The sequence below is a fragment of the Rhododendron vialii genome, chromosome 13a (genome assembly GCF_030253575.1).
Source record: "Rhododendron vialii isolate Sample 1 chromosome 13a, ASM3025357v1".
Classification (NCBI taxonomy): Eukaryota; Viridiplantae; Streptophyta; class Magnoliopsida; order Ericales; family Ericaceae; genus Rhododendron; species Rhododendron vialii.
In genome coordinates, this window is record NC_080569.1 from 6,938,463 (window position 1) to 6,964,988 (window position 26,526).

Here is a 26,526-nt window from a genome sequence, read left to right on the forward strand (position 1 = left end):
AGTGCCAGAACACCTGAGCCACCCTCACAAAGAGGGCAAAAATCAAATACAAATTAATACGTAGCGGGAATCAGCCTATACGGATGTCAACTTTTGGTGGCACCTATATGCCGGATGACAGATGCAGTGATATCGGAAAATCGAAAAACAGCTACTTAGCGGCTAATATTTAAATCCATAGTCTCAACTCATGAGTGATCAGTTTCCAATTTACTGAGCTGCCGGAAACAAAGAAAAATAGATGAAGTGGTAAACTCATATCCACAAAATCAATTAACAAAAAATCTTACACAAACAGATAAACCTCCTGCACAAATTTTGGAGGTAAAAAACAGTTGAATCATTCGGGTTATCGGCCTTTAAAAAAAAAAAAAGTGGTCACATTCCCGCCCCAAAAAAACCCCAAAAAAAAAACAAAGGTCCGTTATAAGTCTTCGGAAATACTCTCAAGATGAGGCCGCCAAACGCAAACGCGCCGGCGCCGCCGATCCCGGTGCGCCGACTTGTTTTCCGACTCGGTTTCCGTTACGTACCGATCAGCAGTGCTACAGGCCGATACATTCGTATCGGCGCAGCACTTGTTCTTTCTCCTCTTGGAAGACGGCTTCTTATGAATTTCGTCTTGACTCTTTTTACTATTTTCCGCAGGCATCGAAGGATCCGGAATAAGAAAGTAGATGGTGCCCCGCTTGAGCTCGGACTCCGGCGAGAGTATCAGGAAGCGGCGGACCACGCTTTCGGAGCTGGGCTTGCTCAGGACGTGGTTCGGGTTGTTCTTGAGGATCTCGCCGGCTGTGATCGGGCCGGGTATTTCTTCTATGTAGCCGTTTATGTGGATTATTCGGATCACGTCTAAGGCTCCGCAGGGAAGGATACAAGCCAAACAGCCCCCTAGACTGTTGCCCATCTCCTGTCAAAGCTCTCTCTCTCTCTCTCTCTCTCTCTCTCTCTAGAGTTTGGCGTTTGGCGTTTTTTTTCTTATTCTCCGGGGGTTGGGAATGTGATCATGAAGCATGAGTGGGGAGGACAATGTTATATAGGAACAACGAACTTACCATAAAAACGAGTAGTTTATTATGACATTGTGGTTTTGATTGGAAGTTGACTAAGACTCCGTTCCGGAAATCTTTTTAAAAAATAAGTACTTATTTTGCCATTTTTCATTAAAAATAAAAAGGGTCATTCCACAAAATCCAAATAAAAAGTTTCTTTCACATTTTCAAACTCAAAAATAATGTAAATGAAAAAAAAAATTCAATTTTTTTTGCACCGTATTAAAGATCTCAATGAGATCTATCAAACAAGATCCATAGTGGTAGAAAAATTATTTGCGTAAACACATGATTTTTGAGCTTGAAGTTGCCTTATACCAAAAATAAGACTGTTGCTATGATAATGGGCGCCAGCAGAGGAAAATCGTACCGGCGGCCGCGCCGGGCCGTCTCCGGCCACCGGACGGCCGATCCGAGACGTCCAAAAATTCAAAAAAAAAAAAAAACAAGGGGGCCTCTCGTGGGAATCAACGGCATCCGAGGTGTGTAGGGTGCTTGATCCGAGCACCCCTTTTCCGTATATATATGATCAAGCACCCTACACGGAAAATAGTGCTCGGATCAATCACCCTACACACCTCGGATGTCGTTGATTCCCACATTGGCCCCCTCGGTTTTTTTTTTTTAGAATTTTTGGACGGCTCGGATAGGCTGTCTGGTGGCCGGAGACGGCCCGGCACAGCGGTCAGTACGATTTCCCTCCTCGGCGCCCATTGGTACCTACGTAAATTCTGAAAAAATAAGTACCACCTTCTTATTTTTTTGGAACAACCCTTATTATTTGACAAAAAATAAGTTGTTATTTGTTTTCTGCAACGGGCTCTAAAGTGCCCTGCAAATTTTGTTTTTATATTCCTATCATGCCCTTCCTTGTATGGGTAGTTTCCACTGTGTTTTTTTTCCCAGGGTAATGGCAATATTCAAGTCATTTCCGCTGAACGGTATGCAGTGCGAAGAGAATGGTCTGCTTAAAAATTCGTAAAAAGTTCAATTTTAGTACATAATGGTAATGCTAAAACTGTTTTTATTGGTGCCAAAATTCTAGTGCATAAAAGGCTTGTACCATGTGCAATGTACAATACTTTTATGTATTAGAGTTTTGGCACCAACAAAAACAGTTTTGACATTATCACTACCCTATAGTAAATTTAGCTTAGTGAAAACGGTTCGGTTTAGTCCTGTATAAGTATTTTCCAAATCAAATCGTACATTTTGGTTCAAACATTTTATGAAAATCAAACGAAACCAATTATTAATGGTTGGATTTGGTTTGGTTTGACCAGTTTATTTTGGAATGTTAGTGCCGCTAGAGCTGCAAACGAGCTAAATCGAGCTGAGTTTTAAAATGTTTAAATTCGTTCATTAAACTTTTAGCAAACTTTTGAGCTCATGAATGGTAATTTGACGAGCCAAGCTTGTCTAAATTTGAGTTTAAAACAAGTTTGTTCACAAGCTTGAGTCAAAAAAAAAAAAGATATTGGTTGAGAGCTGCGAATAAAATTTTTATTTTGTAAGTAAATCGGTTCGTACATATGTAAGATTTTAAGAAATAAAAAAAAAAAGTTTGCAGTACTTGTAAAAGTTTATATATGTACGTACAAGTAATAAAATTTTCATAATCTACATACAAAAGCTTATACATATTCTAGGTACTTTAGAGAGGGTTTTGGTGGTATTGCAATTGGGGATGGTGCTGTGCGGAGGTGTGCGCAGCATCGTGCTGTGCACCTCTGAGCCGTCGCATCATGTATCTGACGGCTCAGATCTCTTTTCAACAATGAACGACTCTAGATCGTTGGTTGCCGAGATGAGATGCAAGCCGTCGAATATTGTACGATCCAACAGCTCGAAAGTGCGCAGCACAATGCTACTCAACATTAATCCGAAGTCCGTGGTATTGAGGCCATTTATACGTAAGCTTACGTTGGATTGATGTTTTTGTAAACCAAATAAAAGGTTATGCGTCACAAGGTCATTGCCAAGAACCTCTAAAACCGGAGAGTGGGGTCTAATATTGAATATCGCATGACAATTATTGCACAAATTGAAAGCATATTAACCCTGCCGAATATTTTTATCGTGCTTAATTTTTTACACCGCTTTTTTTTATAACTCTGGTATTCGGCCTAGTTTACACGCACCTCAATGAATTTTCGGGGCTAATTAAAATCGAAGCAAACCTCCGTATGGACTAGTCACATATGAGATGATAACACTTGGGAGGTTTTAAACTTGAAAGTTTATGAGGAAGCAAACCCTAAGTCTCAGGCCTTGACAAGCAATGCAGAATCGGCACCACTTGCATGTTCTTAATTAACTCAAGAAATTAACGACAAACTTACTAAATTTCAACATTTCATAAAAACAAATTATTAGGACGAACCATTTACCACGTAGTAAATGGAAATGGAAATGAGCTAGCCTAGCTAGCTAGTTCGTGACAATGACAACGAAAAATTGCATTTAAATGACTAATTAAATAAAAATCAGATTAATTAAGGTGCATGTATACGCGCACAGGAGTGGGCGAAAGACCAAATGCCAACTGGACGTAAAACAATTTTAGATTAATACTACTAAATTTTTCACGAGAAATAAAAATAAATTGGTAATGCCAGTTGTGCAGATGTCGTCCCCACCACATGAACACCTCACGTTTACTGCAAATACAGGTTTATTTTTGTTTTGTGCAGATGATCAGAGCTAGACAGACGAAAACTTCATTTTTTTAACACAGTAATAATAATAAGTGTATATATGTATATATATATATTTTCTGGCAGGTTTCTTATAATACATACATTTTCATAAAAGGGTAGGGATGTTTCTGACAAGTGTTTTCTCTCTCTATATATATTTTTCTGAGTGCCAGCTTGACCATTAGGATTATTTAACATTTCGATAAATCCAATAGATATTTTTGTTTTCTATTGTTCGTATAGTAGCCTTCCTCTTCATGCATCACGTACGGATCAATAAATACTGACTTTAAAGTGAATGCAACTTATATACTTTGTTTTAATTTGATCTTGAAGTACTTATATACGTATTTGGATAATTAAGCTATAACTAATTTTTAGTTCCTTTAAACAGCTAAGGAAAATAACAAATTCAACACTAAGGCCCTCTTGGTTTCAATATATAATGTTTCACAATGTAAAATATTTTTATGTAAAAAATAAAAATAAAAAATCAATCTCAGTGCATATTGAAGCATTTTCAAAGAACAACAAAATAGTTGATCTGGTGGGCTAATTGAAATGGTAAAACATGAATTCCTCAGTTTTGGAGGCTGTGATAGTTGAGAAAGGTGAAAATTTCGTTTACTGGTCGCCAATGTAAAATGACTTAACGACATTTCTAAAAGAAAAATCATTTTCAACTATATCATGAAAATATTAATTCTACAGTGAAAAATGTTTTACTAACTTTTTGTTCAACCAAACAAGGGAAAATACGTAAAATATTTTACGCAAGGATATTTTACATCCAGCCAAACAGAGCATAAAACTCTATGGAAATAAAACTAGAAATCAAATCTCATTTTAATTACAAACGTTCCCTATAAAAAAACAAAAGCCATTTGTATTTTATTTGCTTTTTGCTTTACCCAAGTATAAGATGAAACATTTGAGGGGGCTAAGGGTGATGTATTTGTCTTTCTTTATTACTCCACAGTCTCCACTAGTAATTGTTGTGAGGCAAAAGCGAAGAATCCATTGGTCGGTGACCTTTCAAGTTCCCCTGCAGGTGACAAATCCCCTCTGTTAACATAACCCATTTGCTAAAATTGTACTCCACTATTAGAAAGCCAACCACTAATTACAAGACCCACGCTTTTAGCAACCTACTATTGTGTCCTATATCTCATATGCATCATCAGGTAAAAATACAAAGATGTGTGGCTGGCAAAATAGATCAATAAGCAATTGGATCATCCTCGGTCCTTAATTTGGACGGAACAAGACAATCTAAATCTGAATCGTCCAGTATTGCAATTAATACTTCTAATTTGCTCAAATGCTTTTACCGGTAAGACTCTCTATAAAATCCAAACCATCGATTATACCAATATATAGTCCATACTTGAACTGTCTAGTCTATTCTAAAACTTGGACGAGAATTTCCCGATTAAAAATTTGAGGAAAAAATTGCATACATTTATCTTCTACGACTCTCCTAAATAACCAACTGTCAAACATTTTCGTTTCTTATTTGTCTCTTCCAAATTAACACATCCTTCTGGTAGGTTCGGCTTTTCGCTTCGATTTTGGTAGGGTTGTTTTGCCGCCGTGGGTTTTTTGAGGTTGGGTATCGAGAATCGCTAGGTGTTTTTGGATGGTTCAGTTGGGCTTCTTTTTGGTTTTCGCTGTTTTAGATTGGCATCTTGCCTTCCATTTTTCGGTCTCAAATGGCGTATTCCGGTGTGCTTTCAATTTTTTTAATCTTTGTAATCCTTTATAAAGATTGAATGAGACGGGGAAAACAATCATTTTGCTCTTTCTCTTATTTATCTTATGTTGCGAAGAGAGGGTAAAATATTTGGCGCCCTCTTTGTAAAGTTCGTGCATGTGTCCAGCACTGCTGCCTATTTGGCATCTAATTTTCTAATTGTACTTTACCTTTTTGCCCTTGATCTCTTCCACTTCACCCCAGTAATAAATAATAATCATGTCGAGCACCAAATTTTAGAATTATCCAAGTGGGAAAGCACATCTTATTTTAATTTGTGTTGGCAGAATAAAATATATATTCCTTCAAATAAGGAAGTCCTAATAAACCAATAAACCGTGAATGGTGATCAAATTAATTAATTAGTAGTACTAATAATTAACAATGAAAACAAAATCCAGCGAAATCTCAATTAAAAATTGCTCTCTGCAGTAGAGGAACTGCTGAATCAGAGCCGCTAATTATTATCCAAGGAATAAGACGAAGCTTCGCAGCACGGAGGCTTCAGCCACCGACCGCAGCTCCAACTAGGCAACTACTGCTCCAAATACTAACACACAGGCCCAACTATCGGTACACCGGATATACACCAGATTGTGTGGAACCTATTTCGGATCTTATATTAATAATTGGAGCCATTCAAAAATTTAATTCAAGGGTTTTTGCCAAAAAAAAATCAGCTCATTGAGATATCATCAGTAAGGGTTTGATCGATTCATTTTTTTTTTTGTCTTCGTGAATTTTTGGGCGAAAATCGATCAAGCCCTTATCAATATTCAAATAATTAGTTTTTTCTATAGAGCGATTCCTTAAAAAAAAATTTAAACGAATTGAACGGCTCCAACAAACCCCAAAGTGGGTCCCACTTAATCCAGTGTACATTTGGTGTCCACGCACCAAATGATGTACCTGTAGTTTTCTTTACAGCGATGTATTTTGCAGTGGCGGCTCCAGAAATTTATGATAGGATGTTCAAAAATTACCTTAACTCTACTAGCTAATATATCAACCTAATATACGTGCAAAACCTCATGTATTAATATAAATAGAGCAAACCAAAAAACATGACTGTTATTTTAAGAAAATTAACTACGAGGCAAACTGAGAACTTATAATATGTACCATATTTTTTAACAAAAAATCAAATTTTATTTTTTAAGTTGTTGTATTTTGTAGTCAATAGTGTTTTGAGAATGGAGGGACTTAAAATTTAGAGTTATTTTGGACGAGTTATAATATTTTTTGCTAACATTTAATCGGTGTATTAATCTACTAAAACCATTTTGAATGAAATTTTAGAGAGTATGTTGAGGCCGACCTTTTTCAAAAATATATTGTTCATTAGGATGCCATGATGAGATTTTCTATCTTAATCTTAAATTCGAAGGAATATTATTCAAGCTAATGGGGAATGTATGTTATTGAATTTTTTAAAGCTTTGTCTTTAATTCTATAAGCTAACTAGATAAATAATAATAATAAAGTAGTTATTGTTACGAATGCAAAATTAACACATTAAGACTATTGACAATAGGGAGGGAGAAAGAACACATGCATAATACTTAAACCACTTGATTCTTCTTTTTCTCTTTCTTTTTTTCAATTAGGATTGTGAATTTTATTTTTGAGATAATGTGTTAGGTGTTCAATTATGATTTTTTTGGATTGATGGAATGTAATTGGGTTGTGATTGAGTGTTCAATTGCTTGAGTTAGGTCTTCAATTATTTTTGGATTAGGTGTTCAAGACTATAATTTTTAATATTGGGTGTTCATTGATATTTGAATTGGATGTTCAAAAAGAGGTTAGCCCATAATTTTTACATGTATTCTAAGCAAGAAAAATTTGTTTGGGTGTTCATGTGACCATGAAAAAGGTGAATGTAGAGCCGCCTCTATATTTTGTGACAAGTACTCGATATCCGACCGAAATGATCGACTAATTCAGGAGACCGATCCCGCCGTCTATCAGTAAGGCCTAATTAAAATCCGGATGATAAAAAGCCTCGTACAAACTGAATAACGGAGTACCAGTGATGATAATTAATGGTGTTCGAGGGGCGCGCCGCACGAGGTATACAATTAAGATTCCTAACGTGAGATTTTGTTTCCATCTATGAGGATGAGAGAAATCATGCATCCCATTATTGAACAACGCGTTTAGGTTTTTGTCTTCACTCCAGAGCCAAGGTGGCCAGATGAATAGATTAATACTGAATCATCATCGGTAGTTAATAGACTAGACTAGACTAGATCATGCATTTTTCTAAGGTTTTTATTATTAAAAGCTCTAATCCCCAGCCGTACCCCTTTTTTGTGATCTGCTACTTGCTCCGCCTCCAACGCTCCAAGCGATCGTCAATTAATTTGGAGTATGTGGAGTAAATAAAAGTAGTCACCATCTCTAGATGCGATGATCGCGATATTCGATATTAGGATATGACTTCTCTCCGGTCTATGGACTGGACGGCGAAGTTGAGTGTTTTTTAGAACTTTTGAGTGTTTTTTCGCCCGGCTCCTAGCATGACTCGTACAATCAAGGCAAAACAAAGCGAACGCAAAAAAAGTACATATATGTAGGATCTGGCTGTTCTGCAATTGGACTGTAGAGAAGGCTTGCAAGGTCGTCCATCTCAATAATTATAATGGTTCAGATTCTAAACATATATTCTTTTCTGAAAGAATAGTTTCTTCTTGGAAGGAAACTTTTGAGGAAATCCAACCATTGTCTTCATTTTTTCGACGGTGGCTGAGATTCACACAAACTGTTCTCTACAATTCAATCCGAGGGTGCTGAGAAGCCTAATTCTACGTATGCCACAGAAAAACAATATATGACAGGATCCCTAACCATATATGCAGGTCACTACCACAGTACCATAAACACAATCCCCGGTCCACACTGATTTTGGACCCATACGTACGATTTGTGCTAAGAGATCAAGGAATTAATCATTGGTGGGGTTAAGGGTCTGGCTCCTCTCCAATTCATTGGACTGGACGAGACAGTCCAAATCGGTACCATCCATTCGGATTTCCTCATGCACTTTTAAGTGTAAGAATACACTAATATTGATAAAAGTGTAAAAATACATCTAAACTGTCGATTGCAACAAATGAAAGATCCCAAGCAAGACTGCCTCCTCCGATCCAAAACATGGACAGGAGAGGATCCATTTCCTATATGTTATTGCTCTGAGGCCATATGGAACACCCCCCACAAAACAAAAGGTGATAATTAAATTAAACAGGATAACACGGATGAGCTAGCCAGCAGAAAAAATCAACTCGATCATTATATTGATGTTGATAGGCCAATATGCATTAATCGAACAAACACAAAGTGGCTATGAGAATTCCACGAACTCCTCTGAGACACCACCAATTAATTCTGTATATCTCTTCATTCCCAATTTTTTTGTTCTTTTCAAGCAATAATTGCATTTTTTTTTTAAACAAATCTAATCTTACATCCTAGTTTAGTTTTAATTAGATGGTTGATTAAGAATTCCACTATTATTTTCTTTTTCGCACTGTGAAAATTCACTAGTTTAGTTTTTCCTTTTTCCGTTATTGGATTTGATAATCGTCCAAATCCTAAAGATTCAATGCTAACAACTCGCTCTCCCAAATGAAAAGATATCGATCGAGTTGGTGAGATTTATATATAGTATGATATTCATTGTATATAACATGCATGGTTCAGCATGCATGTTCTATATATATTTGAATTTTGAGGTTAACTAATTAACCTGATGCATTTCCTTGGAACTTCTTGTTTTTTTTATGCTGCTTAAATTCATGTTTCCTGACACCAGAAGTGCAAAATCCGCGCGCATAGAATACCAAACCATTCCGGCAGAAGGAAGAGCGAAGCGGAAGAACTCCCCACTGCTCAGGAAAACATCCCTTGAGAAAGGAGCGCGGCTTTTTTCACATGCTGGAGAATATTTCAAATAAATCCCAAGCGCGATCACATCCACCCAATACGACAAACTAATTGACAATGTCGCTCCCTTAGTTCCTAACCCAGACTTAAAAACTAAAGCCCAACAAAGAGGTATGTGAAAAGATAACGTGATAATTGAGCATAAAAGCATTGGAAGGATCAAACTCTGAGTTTGCAAGTACGGAACCATTGATTCCAAAATGGCGTAAGGAAACAACGAGGGAATCAGCCAAATTGCATATTTGCCAGCTTCCAAAGAAACTACAGGGTCTTGGCCACAAGCAGTTTGTCCATGAAGATCCAGAGAAGAGATATCGGTAGGCAAACCAGAATGAGGGACAATATTGCTCCACAAGTACAAGTTCCAAGCTTTCGATACTGCTCTGCTCCATAAGCTTGCCCACACAGGGTTTCCAATGCACCTGCCATCTCAAACTGCATACATATAAATTAGTAGTCAATTTGTTATCGAAAAAAGACGTCGGTGCAAGAGGTAAAAAGATCAAGAAACCACTTCATAATGCATAAATTTTGAATTGGGTGCCCATATTAGTTTGGAAAATTGCAGGGCTAACTAAAAAAAAATGACAAGAAACAAAACTTTACAAGGACACTGTAGCCGGTAACGTTGGTGAGAGAGGTGGCAATTGCCACACTGGAGAGGGAAAGTTCACTAATGTGTCCCACCATTATCATGGGTGTTACGCGCAAGAGGTACTGCGACATTGTCACCACCACCATCGGCTCTGCTATGGCAGTCACCTTCTTCAGCTCTTCCACAAACGCCGACGGGGATCATATGCTATATATTGCTACAAATTAAAAACAAGCAAATCCATATGATCGTAAATTATATTTTTCATGATCCAAGAAAAGTTTGGTATCTCAAACAATTTGTTTAAAGAGTACAAGGGAACTTTATTTCAAGATGTAGCCCCTTCGAGGACATTCGATAAAATTGGAATGATACAGAGATCGAAGATGACAAGATGTACAACAACTAAAGCAAGTTCAATACAGAACAACTCAAGAAATCTCATATGGCCAGAGAAGAGATAAACGGACGGAAGACTCCTCGATCTGCAACGAAACTAATTTTATCAAATGTACTTTGAAAAAACTAGCTTGACCCCTTGATCCTTCAATAGAAACTCCAGAAGGGTGACTGACTAGCCCTAACTTGTTTCTTTTTTCTTAATCCCTTCTTACTCACTGGTAAAAAATTAGACTTATTTTCAAGAGAAGGGGCCCCGACATCAAAGTCCCTGTGGCCTGTAGTGTAGGCAATTGTAGTGCACAATCCAACCGTCTATCTCGAGTATCAACAACCAAAGTCTTGGAAGGACATATATATATATAGTCTCTTTTTCTCTTTTAATATCCATATATGAATCTTGGAAGAAGCACATCAACGACACAAATGTGGTGCCAGTGGTGGTCCGGCCCGGCCCGGCCCGAAGCCTCGGAAAGTAGAAACGGGGTGAAATGAAAATTGAGGGCCCAATATTTGGTTGGGCCATGATATTTTGGAGGGAATGACTGGGAAAATGACGGCTCATGACGTGTTTTGATAATTAATATCCGTCAATAACATTTTCAGCATTAACAAATGTTCTCAGCATGTCCTTGGCGAGTATTAATTATCGCAACACGTCATTCGCCGTCATTTTCCCAATGACTTACATGTAGTGGGCTTGCTCACTAAACTGAAATTGGGCCTCATATTATGAAATCTTCTCAATGTGAGAAACACAAAACAAAACAAATGCTCCGGTTCTCATTTTGGACTGTCTCGAACAATCTAAATTTGGATCGTCCATCGAAATAATTAATTAGCACTTGAATTTGTTAATAGTATCTTACTGATAATATTCGTGTTTTTACTGGTATAAAAGAATACCAATGCTATTTTGTTATTTATTGTGAAATGAGCATTCCTGATTTGGACCGTTCAATTCAAGCAGTCGAGATTAAGACTGTTCGATCATCCAATTCTGAACGAGGACCGGAGAGAATCTAAACCCTTTCTATTGCTCAAAATAGGTCAAGTTTTGAGAAGGACAAGCAATACAAGACGCAAGTGAAGTGGAGTGCAGTTGGTGCCCCCCTTATACTCCCATGCACATAGACAGGGTTTGATTCTCGTGAGCACCCATCCCCCTCTCCAAATCCCCTAAGATAGAGTATATTAGGATTAACGAATGGAAAAAAAAAAGGGCGATACGAGACTTGAAATTTAAAATCTACCTCAAGACTTGAAAATCGGTCAAGTTGAAACTTTAAATCATTTATATCTACCTTCACTCAGTCAATAAAACAAAAATAACTTCAAGTTTAAGTTTAAGAGGGTTTTCTTTTACCTCTTGATGGAAAAATTTACTGCGTAATTTACTGTGCAATTATTTCCACCTTAATACACCGTCAATTGGTTAATCACAGTCAACGAAAGTTAATGAAAAATGGGATGAGCAATGGGCTGAAATTACGACAACTTAAATCGCATAGAAAATTGCTTGATTTTTGCCTTCGTTTAGTCAAATTAACAGAATAATTCTCTCCCATTTTCTACCTTTCCTGATTCCCCTTTGATCAAAAATCATTGGAGGAAAGTTTTGCCCCACTTAATTAGGAATAAAATTGCTTCATTTTTGCCTTCATTTAGTCAAATCAACAGAACAATTCTCCCCCCATTTTCTACCTTTCCTGATTCACTTTTGATCAAAAAGCATTAGAGGAAAGTTTTGCAACTTAATCCACATGTTGAAGATGAAAACAAACTAGCATGTGAAAAGCACTCATCAATAAAACTTTAGCCTCGATATTTTATGACATGAGGCTCGGTTTGGATGAGAGTAATCTCGAGGTGAGTGTTTCCATGATTCCTATGTCTGGAGCCGAGTGGCATAGAGAAATGTGAAATCATGATAACATATACAAGCAATAATCACATTCCCAAACTACTCGTACGTGAGAATCTTATCCCTCCCATCTGTATCATCCATGTGGTAATCCTAAATTCCTGACTTAATCTATTAAAAAGCAAATGTTTGATTGTAGTAAAATTCCAAAATAACATTAGTGACTTAATCCAGACATCGCAATATAAAATTACTCCGGGTATTCTATTACTAGGAATTTGATTCGTGGTAGTTAAATGTCTATTCCTACCTAACACAACGCAATACAACTCCCAGCAGTAACAACTATCCACAATACCATGATCTTATATACAAGGATATGGGCAGCAAGTGTTACAAAAAGAGCCTTTAAAATCCCCATCAAAACCATTCAAAATCAATAAAGGCAGACCAGAAAGAAGCTTTGTTAAAAAAGGATAACTTCATGAGGGGAGTTACATTTTACCTTTCAATCTTATTATGAGACCATACAAATTAGTAGTAATTGCAAATTCCATATCCAAAACCCCCTCATCAACGCCTAAAACCCAGAAACCCATAACCTACAAAAATTCAATAACATTCAAGTCCATAGAGAGTATTGATGGTAAGGTTTCTGTTTTTCCTTGACCAAAATTATACGAAAATTAACTAATTATCAAGATTAGTTTTCTACTCTCTCGTGGTAATTCTTATCTCCTTCCTAAAAAATGGTACACTTACTAAATGAACATTGACCCCAACACCTCTATATATGTGTGTGTGCAACAAACACTTCAGAAACATAACAAACAAAGCACATAAACAAGGGGGAAAAAAAACAGAATTACCTATGGCTTCTTCACTCTTCTACCTCCTCCTCCTAGTGCAAGTCTTCTCCATCACAGCCAAGAGACTCGACACGACCAACTCGCCGAGATTTACCGCCATTCTCATCTTCGGTGATTCGTTATTGGACACCGGAAATAACAACTTCATACCCACTGTAGTAAAAGCCAACCATAAGCCGTACGGCCAAGATTTTCCTGGGAAAATCCCGACGGGAAGGTTTTCAAACGGGAAGCTCGTGTCGGATCTTTTAGCCTCGGCGCTAGGGATAAAGGAGACTGTCCCACCTTTTCTCGATCCGAATCTACCGCAAGACGAACTCCGAACGGGTGTTTGCTTTGCATCGGCAGGGTCAGGGTACGACGACATGACTACGGCTATGAGTGGAGTAATTCCGGTATCCAAACAAACGGAGTATTTGAAGCAGTATATAGAGAAGCTTAAGGGGGCTACCGGGGAAGCAAAAGCTAGTGATATAATCAACGGTTCTTTGGTGCTTGTTACTTCAGGAAGTAACGATGTTAGTATCAACTACTTTGGTGGTGGTGCTAGGAGGCTTCAGTTCCCCCTCATTGGCGGCTATCATGATTTCCTGCTACAAAGGGTCCAAGCATTTGTTAAGGTTAAAACCTTTCCCCCTGTCTCTCTCCCATTCTTGGTGCTTCGTCTTGTTGCCACTCTCTCAGTTTTTACGTTTCGTCTGTTACGTACATTTTTTATCGATACGTAAAGAAATTTTAATAGGACCTCCAATACTGATATATTTTCTGAGTCAGCATTGTTCTGTTGCGGAAACTAAGGATCAAACCAGAACACAAACACACACACAAACACAGAGACAAAGATTTACGTGGTTCCCCAAAATCGGGTACGTCCACGGGGTAAACCGGAGCAATTATTCAAACAAAGGAAGCTTTACAAGTGAGGTCTCTCACCTCACCACACTCTCTCATCTCTGACCTACATTTCTACTGCAAACAGACCTCACAATTTCCTTCAATGGTCTCTCACTCAAGAGAGATACAAACCCCAAGCAGAGGACTCCAATTTATAGCCAAAACCTGGAGCCCTATTCATGAGCCACGAGAGGCTCATTTACTGCAATCCCATGCCTGGGATTTTCAAGATTTAGGCAAATCTTTTGAAGTCTACAAAGGCTGCCAAGGCTGCCATCTTTGACCAATGAGAGAATTGGAGCCACACTTCAGCAGCCCATGTGCTGATTTCAACAATCTCCACCTTGACGACAATTCTCCAAAAAGTCCGATGCTGCCCCCAAATACAATCCAAAAACAGAACAAACAGACTCTCTACAAACTCGAACAAACAAAGAGAGACAAGAGAGCAAACTATAGAAGCAAACAACAGTGCTCTCAAAACAGAACAAACAAACAGACTGACTGCAGATAACAGATGCTCTTAACAAATTCAAAATACCGGAACAAACCAACAGAAGAGCCAGATTTCCGAAGTCTTCGAGTAAACTTCAGAACAGATTCGGACAAGTCGCGCGACAACTCAAAAGTCCCGGCAACAGATTCATATACAAATTCAGATGCTTGACCCACATCAAGCCAAATGCTCAACCTCGATTGAGCCAGGCGCCCCAGAGGCGCATGCACCCCGAAGGTGCTTAACATTGAATCAGGTGGACTGAGCTTGAACCACCATCAAACTCACTCCCAATAACTTCAGCGGACAGATCTGCAGTAGATTCAAAATCAAATTCCCCAATAACGGTGGCAGCTCCACCTTCAGCTTTACTCACACACACACAGTGCACACACTGCACTTTTCATATAACAAGGGGAAGTGATCCCCTGTGGTCACACCCACCCACTAAGGGTGTACCCCAACAATAATCACCCCCTACACCCGAGTGGGGTAATCGTTGAATTCGCAGCGTTGTCCGACTGCAATCCGCCACTCTAGCACCACAGCTATCCCCTGCTCACACCAGAGGCTCCACTCGCCAGATAATCTCACACATCACCTACGAGGAGGCTAAAACAACCCAGCTAGATATCCGTGACTCATATCGGCAACACCGCCGATACATTGCACCCCCACACCGGAAGTGTATCTACCAACTGACCGAGTGTCTCCTTGCAAGACCAGATCTTCCGCGGCTGAACTCCGAACGCACCGTGCCCAATCACAGAGCACAAAATCCGATTGAACCAGACTGCTTCCGATCACTGTCAATCATCTCCGCAAACCAATGCACTAGTGAGCGCCTGTGTCACTACCAACCCGAGTGTATCCTTGCTCACTAGCTCCGCGCATGTTTGCCTCGATCAACCTCCGATCTCTGCAAGTCTGCTCCGCTAAGCGCTCGCACCGGCCTAGGAGCCCCCAATCCGAAAATGGAGCCCGCGGTTGCGTCCGGAACGTCGAGATAGTCAAAATCGACTAATCATACGCGAAAAACGGAGTCCGAATGGCCCCGAAATCGCAAAAAACCAAAACTGGCAGTTTGACCATTGACCAGCCACTGTACCGCTGACTGGACTGCCACGTCAGCGTTGACCGGCTGACGTGGACAGTTGACCGCTGACGTGTCACCAAAATGGGACCCTTCTTGCTGACGTGGCACCGCCACGTGGTCGCTGACGTGGCTGCTTACTGGGCCGCTGACTCATCGCCTAGTCAGCGTTGACCGCCCATGTGGCGTTGACCGGCACACGCTCTCCACACGCCAGCGTGTGCTCTCCGCGTGCCAGCGTGCGCTATCCACGCGCGCGCGCAGATCTGACGCGCTCCGCACGCCCCACCTTTGACCGGCGCGTGCTCGCTCCTCCGGCCACCTCCGGCGACGTTCCGACCACCGTTGTGATCGTCTCTTCAAGCCCCATCCGACCCTGTGCTCCAACCTTCAATTCGAGCAACCACAATATCGGGCTTTTCAAAACAGCCTCTCTGCCCGTCGCCGACTTCGCCCACAGCGATCGAATGGCTCCCGAGCCTTCATCCGGTGACGAAACTCGACCCCGTCACCTCCTATAGACTCGTCTCAGTGAGGTGCACAACCCTTACTGGTCCGATTGAGTTTTCAGACGGCTCAACCGAGAACCCAGCTTAGGCCATGCTCCGTGCTTTCTTCCGATCGTGCTGTCCGTGCTCCTCCGGTGATGTCCGCAGCCCGAACCCGGCGCTCTGATACCAATTGTTGCGGAAACTAAGGATCAAACCAGAACACAAACACACACACAAACACAGAGACAAAGATTTACGTGGTTCCCCAAAATCGGGTACGTCCACGGGGTAAACCGGAGCAATTATTCAAACAAAGGAAGCTTTACAAGTGAGGTCTCTCACCTCACCACACTCTCTCATCTCTGACCTACATTTCTACTGCAAACAGACCTCACAATTTCCTTCAATGGTCTCTCACTCAAGAGAGATACAAACCCCAAGCAGAGGACTCCAATTTATAGCCAAAACCTGGAGCCCTATTCATGAGCCACGAGAGGCTCATTTACTGCAATCCCATGCCTGGGATTTTCAAGATTTAGGCAAATCTTTTGAAGTCTACAAAGGCTGCCAAGGCTGCCATCTTTGACCAATGAGAGAATTGGAGCCACACTTCAGCAGCCCATGTGCTGATTTCAACAATCTCCACCTTGACGACAATTCTCCAAAAAGTCCGATGCTGCCCCCAAATACAATCCAAAAACAGAACAAACAGACTCTCTACAAACTCGAACAAACAAAGAGAGACAAGAGAGCAAACTATAGAAGCAAACAACAGTGCTCTCAAAACAGAACAAACAAACAGACTGACTGCAGATAACAGATGCTCTTAACAAATTCAAAATACCGGAACAAACCAACAGAAGAGCCAGATTTCCGAAGTCTTCGAGTAAACTTCAGAACAGATTCGGACAAGTCGCGCGACAACTCAAAAGTCCCGGCAACAGATTCATATACAAATTCAGATGCTTGACCCACATCAAGCCAAATGCTCAACCTCGATTGAGCCAGGCGCCCCAGAGGCGCATGCACCCCGAAGGTGCTTAACATTGAATCAGGTGGACTGAGCTTGAACCACCATCAAACTCACTCCCAATAACTTCAGCGGACAGATCTGCAGTAGATTCAAAATCAAATTCCCCAATAACGGTGGCAGCTCCACCTTCAGCTTTACTCACACACACACAGTGCACACACTGCACTTTTCATATAACAAGGGGAAGTGATCCCCTGTGGTCACACCCACCCACTAAGGGTGTACCCCAACAATATGTTCTATATCGATGCATGATTATCTTCTTACAAATACTGTGAATGTGCAGGAATTGTACAATCAAGGATGTCGAAACGTGCTTATTGCAGGGCTTCCTCCACTTGGGTGTTGGGCTGCTGGATTCAATATGGGAGGGAGATGTGTGGACTACTCACAGTCTCAATCTTACAATCAGAAGCTTGTTGCATTGTTGCCTCAGTTACAGGAATCCCTTCCTGGTAGCAAACTTGCCTATGCAGATTTTTACACCCCAATTTACGACATGATGAACAATCCTCAAAAATATGGTAAGACATTAATTTTCACTATATTTAATTTGATATTGCAATATATCTACACGCGCACACTTTTTTTCAACGGGAAATTCATAGAAGAGTATGAAGAGCAAAGTTCGACGGATCCGCAAGTTTAAAATATGACAATGTTTGCATAATTCTTTCATACCGGACAACTTTGAACTTTTTTTGGAGAAAGTTCATGGATTAAATGGTGCAAATGATTTATACGTAAATGAAACCATAAAGAATTAGGGCAATAGTAATCACCTGGCAACCAAGTGCCTCGTCAAGAACTAAATGATTGTTTTTTGTGCTATAGGTTTCACAGTGACTAATACAGGATGTTGCGGATTATGCACTCAGTTCACTCCAGTTTGCCCAAACCCTTCTCAATATTTGCTTTGGGATTCAGTTCATCCAGGAGAAGCTGCCTACCGAGTTGTCTCAAAATATTTACAGGACGATGCTCTTCCCAAGTTCTCATAAAGTTGAGAAATCACCCAGTTTTTATTTTAACTACACAGTAGTAGTAGCTAGCTAGGAGTGCTAACAACCTAGGTATCAGGGATAATTTGTGAAGGGAGTTTCTTCGAATTTTTCGATCCCTCATCAAATGATGCCCGAATTGTTTTTTCTCTTCTTTTCATTTTCTTTGAGAACTGCTAGTACTTCTGTTTCGTATCTGGGTCACTAAGTTAATAAAATTGTCCTTTTAGTACAGTTTGGTGCTTGCATTTTTGCAATTTACTTTTTTTTTTATCGGCTACAATTTACTTTTGATGATCAAATATGTTTCACCGAATTATATATTGAAGCATTGATTATTGATGATTAATCCCAGGGTGCTCAAAAATCAAAACTAATCAAAGGGAGAAACTTGAGCTAAACTTCGGGTTAGCACAAATCTAGTTCATGTATATAGTTCCTTTCTCCTCTGATCCCCTATATGTAACTTGGGGCGCCAAGGCATTTGAATTCGAATAAATGGGATTTTCTTTTAGAGAGAGAGCCAATCAACAGGGTTGAAATCCAAAGAAAATGCCCCTAATCATCTTCTATATGTACGATTAAAAAGCCGATAATAAAAAATTGTACGATCAAAAACTTTTAGGGAAAAGAGAGGAATTTTGCGTGTAGATATTTTGTTAGGTTGTTGGAAAAGAGAGGAACTTTAAAAAGCCTACGCAATACTTTTACCGATAAATAATCGCAAAGCAAACTATTTGCATCATCCTTAATCTTCCAACAACCCAACAAAAGTGATTCTTGTTGTCGCACTCAGAAAAATTTATCTGCTAAATCCTTGGTGGTTAATTTATAGTATTTAATACAATTGTGGATATTGGGGGATTAGGGATAAGACACAGATAAAGTGCCTTTTGATAACCGGATTTTGGGCCAGCTTACACGCACCTCGACTAATTTCGAGGCCTTGAAGTTACTGATCAGACAGACCCTTGAGTGGCCAATGTTTGGCCTATGTTGGGCTGAAGCATGAGACTTCAGGAGGACAAGCACTTGTTTACTTTCTCATGCCCGCTTGACCAAATCCGTTAGGGTTCATAATTCGGATAGAGTGCCTTTCAGGTGACTTTGGAAAGGAAATCAGTATTTTTTTTTTTTCCCGGTGCAAAATAAAGAACTTCATTAACAAGTATATTTCAATTTTTAGAGTCGCTTGATTGGCGTTGACTTTTTATGGAGGAAGAAGAAAAAAATTACGTTGCTTCAGAAATTAATTCAATGAAGCATCGTATTCAAAATCTTTTATCTACCATTACTTCAGTAATCAAAAAGGCAAAACATCAAATATTCTTCTAAAATTACTAGGCCTCCAACCACTTGAACTAAGCTCGAATTTGGTCATTATTTCAACTCTACTACACATAAATAGTTCTCTCAAAGAAGCCAACTTTTGGCAAATGGAACCCACCATCTTCACCATGAAATCATCTACTCCTATAGATCGGGCAGGTCGAGTCAGAAAGGCTTTGATGACTCAAGGTTCATATTAGGGAAATGAGAGCAAGGGGAAGATGGGGCAGCCCTCGGCCCGGTCATCCAATTCGCTCCAACAGACATGCATGGTTCTGTAGTCAAGGCAACTATCACTTTCGTGTACCCATCGGGCGGCGGCCCTTTCGGGGGTTTCTAAGGGACTGATTCACTCTGCGTTGATTGACTGATCGCAAAAAAAAAACCTCTGTATACAGTATACAGTACAGATCTTATGCCCAGAAAAACGCACATTCTATTTTGAGAATTCCTGGATATTAATTCGAGACTTCCAGTTGACTGAAACATCAAAATGGTAATGAATGTTGCCTCTTTTATTACACTCTCTACAATTTGAAAAACTTACTATATATACATTCAAATCCAAATAAAAAATTGTCATTTTGACCACTTGATGACTCTCTTGCAAGTTACGAATGAGCATTAAGATCACCATAAAATGAAAATAAGGCCCAAGTTGCAACGTATAACTAAATACGCTACAAATCCTGATCTTGCACTCGAAGACTCCATCTTGAAATGGCATTAGCCCTCTTCTTCATTCTGGTAATTCAAGTTTGTATTTCCAATACCAACCCATGTTATAGCATAGAATTGCCTAAATTCACTACCATTCTCATCTTTGGAGACTCAACAGTGGATACCGGAAACAACAACTATGTAAACACTATTATGAAAAGCAACCACCCACCGTATGGAAAAGATTTCCTCGGCCACGTTGCCACAGGGAGGTTTTCAGACGGAAAAATTATTCCAGACTTTGCGGCCTCCATTCTAGGAATCAAAGACACCGTTCCTCCTTTCCTAGATCCAAAACTAACCGATGAAGACATACGTACAGGTGTCAGCTTTGCATCAGCAGGATCGGGATACAATGACCTCACTACCATTTTAACTCGTGCAATCTCCATTTCGAAGCAACCAGATTATCTTAAACAATACATTGAGAGGCTAAAGAGAATCGTAGGGGAAGAACAAGCTCAGGCTATCTTAAATGGTTCTTTGGTTATTGTTAGTGCAGGAACAAATGACTTTGTTTTCAATTACTACAACATACCCCAACGAAATCTTCACTTCACAATAAACGGGTACCAAGATTTTGTGCTAAACAAGTTGCAAAATTTCGTTAAGGTAAAACTTCTACCTCTTAACACCAACACAATTGCAGATGCAAACACATACACATGAATACCACTATATCCAACGGAGATATTTACATACCTTGTGTGTTTGCAGGAACTATAGCATCTGGGGTGCCGTTCGATAGTGGTAGCAGGGCTTCCTCCAATCGGTAGTCTACCGCTCCAAATGACTGTAAAACTCCATCTTCTCAGAACGTGCATAGACCAACAGAACTCCGATGCAAAATCTTATAATCAGAAACTTGCAAGTCTGATACCTCGACTAGAGTCATCACTTCCTGAGAGCAAAATCATATATGCAGATGTATACACTCCGCTGAGCGACATGATGGACAACCCTCACAAATACGGTGAGGTTAATCAACCCAACGAATGCATTTGAAATGAAAGCGGATATGTGATTATTTTGTGCTAAGTTTGTGTATTATGCACCACAGGACTAATGGAAACTCGCAGAGGGTGCTGTGGGACAGGATTGCTAGAAGCAGGACCCCTTGTTCTGCACTCAGCCCAGTGTGTCCAAACTCTACTACGCTCTTGTTTTGGGATGGAATTCATCCAACTGAATCGGCTTACCGGTACCTTTCTGAAGCCCTCAAACAGCAAATCACTAGCCAGTTATTACAAAAAGTTAGCAACCATTAACTGATTCAGTCAAGCTCTATTTGGATCATGGATTTGTAGAGAGAAAATATCAGGGATTTCCATTCACAAGTGACAAAACCATCTTTTCCCTCTACCAATTCCTCCAAGAATCCAGGATCCAAATACAAGGGGTAGAGACTTGGATTTCCAATCTTATTCTTAAACAAAAATCTGTTTCAAGTAGGCTTTAGATTACTTAGTAGATTGTTTCGAGTGTTCAGAAAATGGATTTGATTTGCTGCTCCTCAATGTTCAGCTTTAATGTGACTTGTCTTCAGCATTTCAGATGAATCCTAGTCCTACAGCCATAGTAAGCAGAATCAAAAGAATGGCATAGGGAACCTCTAAATTAGCTTCACATTTTTTTTTTCATTTGATTGGCCTAATTCACATGACACATATTGCTTCCATTTCAGTAACTCATAGAGCTTCTCTTGGCCCAGTGCCCCAATACGCACAGCAACTTAACAAGCATTTTTCATGAATTTTACATGGCAACTAGTGAAGAAGAACGCATCCCTAATCAGCAGAAAAATGCAACTTACCCTCCACAAACTAATCATCAACCTTATTTGTCAGTTCGATAAGGAAACACTGATTGACAGTAGCAAATTTTGCATGTTGTTAATGGGATAACAAGAAGATAATTTCTACAGCATTGAGATAGATAGATGAATGTGTTAGCAAATCAATATTCTGGACTCACCAGAAGCATATTGATACTTGCTGTTTCATGAACCATATTCAAGTCTTATCCATTAATAATGCTCTGAATTATGAATGAAGGAACTAAGGTACTGAACACAAATTCAATCAGGTCTCTAGGCCTGCCCTCTTTGATTTGAGACTTGGTTCCATGACATAATGTCCCTTTTAGTTTGGAGGTATAAGCAAGCTGCTATATTAGTGGTAAAACTTTCTAAAAGCAGTCATTTTATGCACATATTGCCAAAAATTAGATCTGTCTCAAGTCCTCTCCACCCAAACCCCAATCGAAGGGGGCCACATATTGTTGTTGATGGAGCTTATTCAAGTTGAATTTGTCATCTACATTTAAAATTGTGGGAGATAGTGGTATAGCATTACCGTGGAAACAAGTACGCACAGACAAATTTGGAAGCATTTCAAAAGAACTCGAGTGACATTGCCTTCAAAATTTTGAGATACATCGTTACAACATAATAATACAAGCACATGTATTACCAAGCATTTGAAACACAAAAGAAAACAAAAAGAAAACAAGAACTTCATTGTACCTAGCAATTTCTTGATTAATAGGTCCGATGAGGTAAACAAAGATGAACAGTGGCTACAAAGGGCAGAATAAAAAAAGTTACATTTACATACTACTACACAAATTCTTCTACAGACTAAAACAACAAGCAGCATACATGATACAACACTACAAACAAGTGAGCAACTTACTTGCTTCACTTCCTTCCACCAGCTGAACCAATCCTTCCTTCGAACAACTCGCTAATCCGAGCCTCAACATCCTCCACACTGTACCTAATATGCTTCTCATGCTTTCCAATATCTGAGAGATTCTGGAACCTTCCCAAGAAGCTCCGATATGCTGGAGTCAAATTTCCATCCACCGAAATCCTCATCTCCTCCCTCATCTGCTCATCAAAGATGACCCATGCGGACTGAGCCTTACATATCTCCTCAAAATACAAGTTAAACAACTTGAGCTTCTCTTTCATTGCTCTTGATGCGCCATTAGAAGATGCCAGAGCACCACTATCCAGCTTCAACACCCCTAAAACCTTGTTCCATGAACTCCTCATGTAATTCACGTGGTACTGCCTGACCTTGGCAGTGTGTTTTCGAATCCAATCATCCCCTAACAGAGAACCCAACTCACTGTCTCTAACCTTTTGAACAATGTACCTCCCGTTATTCATCATAAAAACAGAGCACAAAGCAGGATCCCTATATATCTTTGATTTCGACTCCAAATTACTCTCTAACAGCTCCATAATCCAAGCCATTTGAACCGATAAGGAAGACGACGCTTCCACCCTCCTAAAATCACTACCCCCTACCGCTCCCTCCTCAAACACTTGCTCTAGCGTCAACCGCGACCTACACGCCGCCCTAAGATAATTCATCACGTATCGCGTAATAGGGTGCAGCCCGCCCCCTGGAACGGCCGCCTTGGCCGGGTCACGCCTGATCAAGTTCTCTAATTCCATAAATATCCCCCTTATCGCCTCACCCAACCGCTTCCATATCGTAACCGCCTCGTTCCTAAGAAACAAGCAGTACTGATCAGAGAAAACCGCCTCGAATTCGCTCATCAAGTCGCGAAGCGTCTCGAACACGTCGAGCACCTTGAACAGCCGCTCGGGAGCCCTGCTCCCGATCGCGACCGCTTCCGCGAAGTTTAAGAGCTGGATAGTGGACCCCCTGCACACCTCCATGAACGAGAGGTCGGAGGCCGAGGAGAAGCCAGAGAAGACGCGGTCGCAGAGGCGGCGTTCGCTTGGGAAGAGGATCCGGAGGGACATGATTGTTGCTTTGGTCCACTTTTCGATCTCGTCTTCCAGTTCGGACCACGGCATACGCTGGACCTCTTCGATGCTCAGTTGTTGTAACCCTAGCCTGGACAGGCTTTCTTCTAGAAAGTCCCTCCGGCTGGTGCTGTAGGCGTGGGAGCACTCTTTACCGTACCCGGCCGCCACCATTCGTTTGGCAATCTCGTGTAGATCGTTGATGGTACCGGACGGGAGGGCGTCGATGACGAAGTCATAGTTCGTGACCGGGTGCGCGATCGGGACCTGGTGGTCCTCGTCGTCGCCCCCGATCAGGTCGTCGTTGTCGTCGTCCGAGTCGAAGTAATTCGCCGCGGCAGACTCGGTTCCGTTCTGGAACCGAGTCGTGTCGAACGACTCGCCGCCGCGTTCGATTAAGGTGCTGAACTCAGTCTCGAGGCGGAACATGGACTGCTGGAGGAGGTCGTCGGCGCGGTCGAGGCAGGCAGCGACGGGCTTCTCGTCGGACAGTGGGGTCCAGGTCTGGATGAGGGAGAGGAGGTCGTCGACGGCGTCGAGGAAGGCGGCGGCGTCGGCAGAGTCGGACCAGATCGGGTGGTCCGCCGAGACGTAGCGGGAGATCTGCCGGTCGAGGGACTTGAGGGTGTGCTCCAGCGTTCTCGGGTCTTCATCGCTCAGCTTCTCCGAGAGCTTCTCCCGGAACCTGCCGTCGAAGTTGGAGAATATCTGGAGGATGTCGTCCGCCATGGTCTCGTTGTGGCCGAGAGTCTTGGCGATGTGCCGGGCCACCGCTATCAGCTTCTCTTCGCCGTTTTCCGCCATTCCTGATGAAGCTTGTACTGGTGAAGTCGAACTATTTGTGCGAAATTCTTCAGTACGGATAGAGAGAGAGAGAGAGAGAGAGAGAGAGAGGAGTGTGAATTTTGCCTTTTTATGGAGATTAGGGTTTTCAGAATTGGGGTGAAGAAATTGGGAAAGGGATGGATGGAGGAACGCGGTTTCGTGGAAGGGGTAGATGGATGGATAAAGGGCGGATGGTGTCGGGGAATAATAAAGTACGAAAAAAAGAACGCGGGAGGAAGGAGGGGAGGAAGAAAGGTAAAACGTAAAAAACCAGCACAACGGTCAATCGGGTTGATTGATGAGTTTGATTTCGGGATCAAAACGTGAGAAAGTAATTTTTGGTGACATTTTCAGTCTCGATTTGAATGATCTATTCTTTATTAGATTAGATAGGAATTAGATTGCATTCTTATAAATTTATAAGTTTGAAATTTATTTTAATATATTTTTACTCCTTGCAACTTTTGATTTAATTTTTCGTGTAATTTTTTAAATTAATCAAAAAATATATTATAAATAAAAGTCCCGGTGGTGCGTTGGAAAGATTTTCCCGCATTTTTTAATTTTCTTTTCCCACAGGTGCCGCCAACGATACAATTTCACGGGTTGGCAGGGGGAGAGGAAATTTATTACTACTTTATTTATGAAGAGAAAACCAACAAAATCAAACTCATCAAAACAAATTGCTGCTGCCTATTCCAACGGTGATCCTTGTTTTTGACTTCAATGGTTGAAAAGAGAAATTTAGATGTGTCATTTTTTTTATTCATCGCACGATGCAGAAAATTTGACAAGTCCAATCGAATCATTTGCTAAACTTACAACACAATTTGATAATATTTTAAATTGGTAATTGATAGTATGACTTACCGTTAGAGACACTACAACTTGCCAACAAACGATAAAAGAATAATAATATTATTGTATAAAAGAAATGATTCATGGAAAATTTGCCTCTAGGACAAAGAAATTGTCTCTAGTTGTTCAAGAAGACATACAAAAATATCAAGAGAATATTTGAAACTAAAAACATTAAAGACGAAATAAAAGGATACTGCTATTTGTATTTGATATTCTGAAACACCAAAGATTGTAAATAGAGTGGTAGCCAAGTCGATAGGCACCATATACCACATGCCCAAGACTATGGATCAAATCCTACTATAAACTAATACTAGTACTCGAGGTGCGCACGAGCTAGCCCGGACAATCGATCATTAAAAAAAAAGTTTACCTAATACTTGTTGCATGTTCACACACACATAAAATAAAAATAAAACACCAAAGATTATTTTGACTTTCATCAAATTTCTTCTTAGCACATTGTATATCTCAGAAGTCAGAAAACAGAGGAATATTCAACGTAGACTTCCTCCCCGACTGAGTTTACCGTATTCTGATTTTAGTAAAGCATAAGCTATTTAAGAACACTATGAAATAATTACATAATTTAAAAAATCTTCTACAATCTTAATATCAAACACGTTATTTTCGTTTTGAGTTGTGCTACGACGAAGATGTCTGAACACAAATCCAAACGCTGATGTGTCCAGAACCATTCAATGTTACATAAATTTATTAATCCAAAAGATATAGTACGTGGATATCACAATCATCATCAGGCATATATGTACACACACAACGGTTGTGTAAAACACAACACACAATCAATCTCTAGCCA

At 40.3% G+C, this 26,526-nt stretch overlaps 4 protein-coding genes and 1 pseudogene across 4 annotated transcripts; 2 read left to right on the forward strand and 3 right to left on the reverse strand.

Moving 5' to 3' along the window:
- Positions 1-240: 240 nt before the first annotated feature.
- Positions 241-1,011, reverse strand: LOC131314254 (uncharacterized). The gene has a single exon (XM_058342777.1). The coding sequence runs from the start codon at positions 905-907 to the stop codon at positions 425-427; it is 483 nt and encodes a 160-aa protein (XP_058198760.1). The 5' UTR covers positions 908-1,011; the 3' UTR covers positions 241-424.
- An 8,235-nt stretch (positions 1,012-9,246) lies between these two features.
- Positions 9,247-12,909, reverse strand: LOC131313824 (protein DETOXIFICATION 14-like; annotated as a pseudogene).
- LOC131314256 (GDSL esterase/lipase At2g30220-like) lies at positions 12,747-18,425 on the forward strand. The gene is made up of 3 exons (XM_058342779.1): positions 12,747-13,799; positions 17,473-17,710; positions 18,021-18,425. Exons 1-3 carry the CDS (start codon positions 13,104-13,106, stop codon positions 18,185-18,187), a joined length of 1,101 nt encoding a protein of 366 aa, XP_058198762.1. The 5' UTR covers positions 12,747-13,103; the 3' UTR covers positions 18,188-18,425.
- A 1,811-nt stretch (positions 18,426-20,236) lies between these two features.
- Positions 20,237-23,124, forward strand: LOC131314257 (GDSL esterase/lipase At1g06990-like). The gene has a single exon (XM_058342780.1). It carries the CDS (start codon positions 20,237-20,239, stop codon positions 20,903-20,905), a length of 669 nt encoding a protein of 222 aa, XP_058198763.1. The 3' UTR covers positions 20,906-23,124.
- On the reverse strand, positions 22,741-25,075 carry LOC131314255 (exocyst complex component EXO70B1). Its single transcript, XM_058342778.1, has one exon. It carries the CDS (start codon positions 24,822-24,824, stop codon positions 22,935-22,937), a length of 1,890 nt encoding a protein of 629 aa, XP_058198761.1. The 5' UTR covers positions 24,825-25,075; the 3' UTR covers positions 22,741-22,934.
- Positions 25,076-26,526: the final 1,451 nt, after the last annotated feature.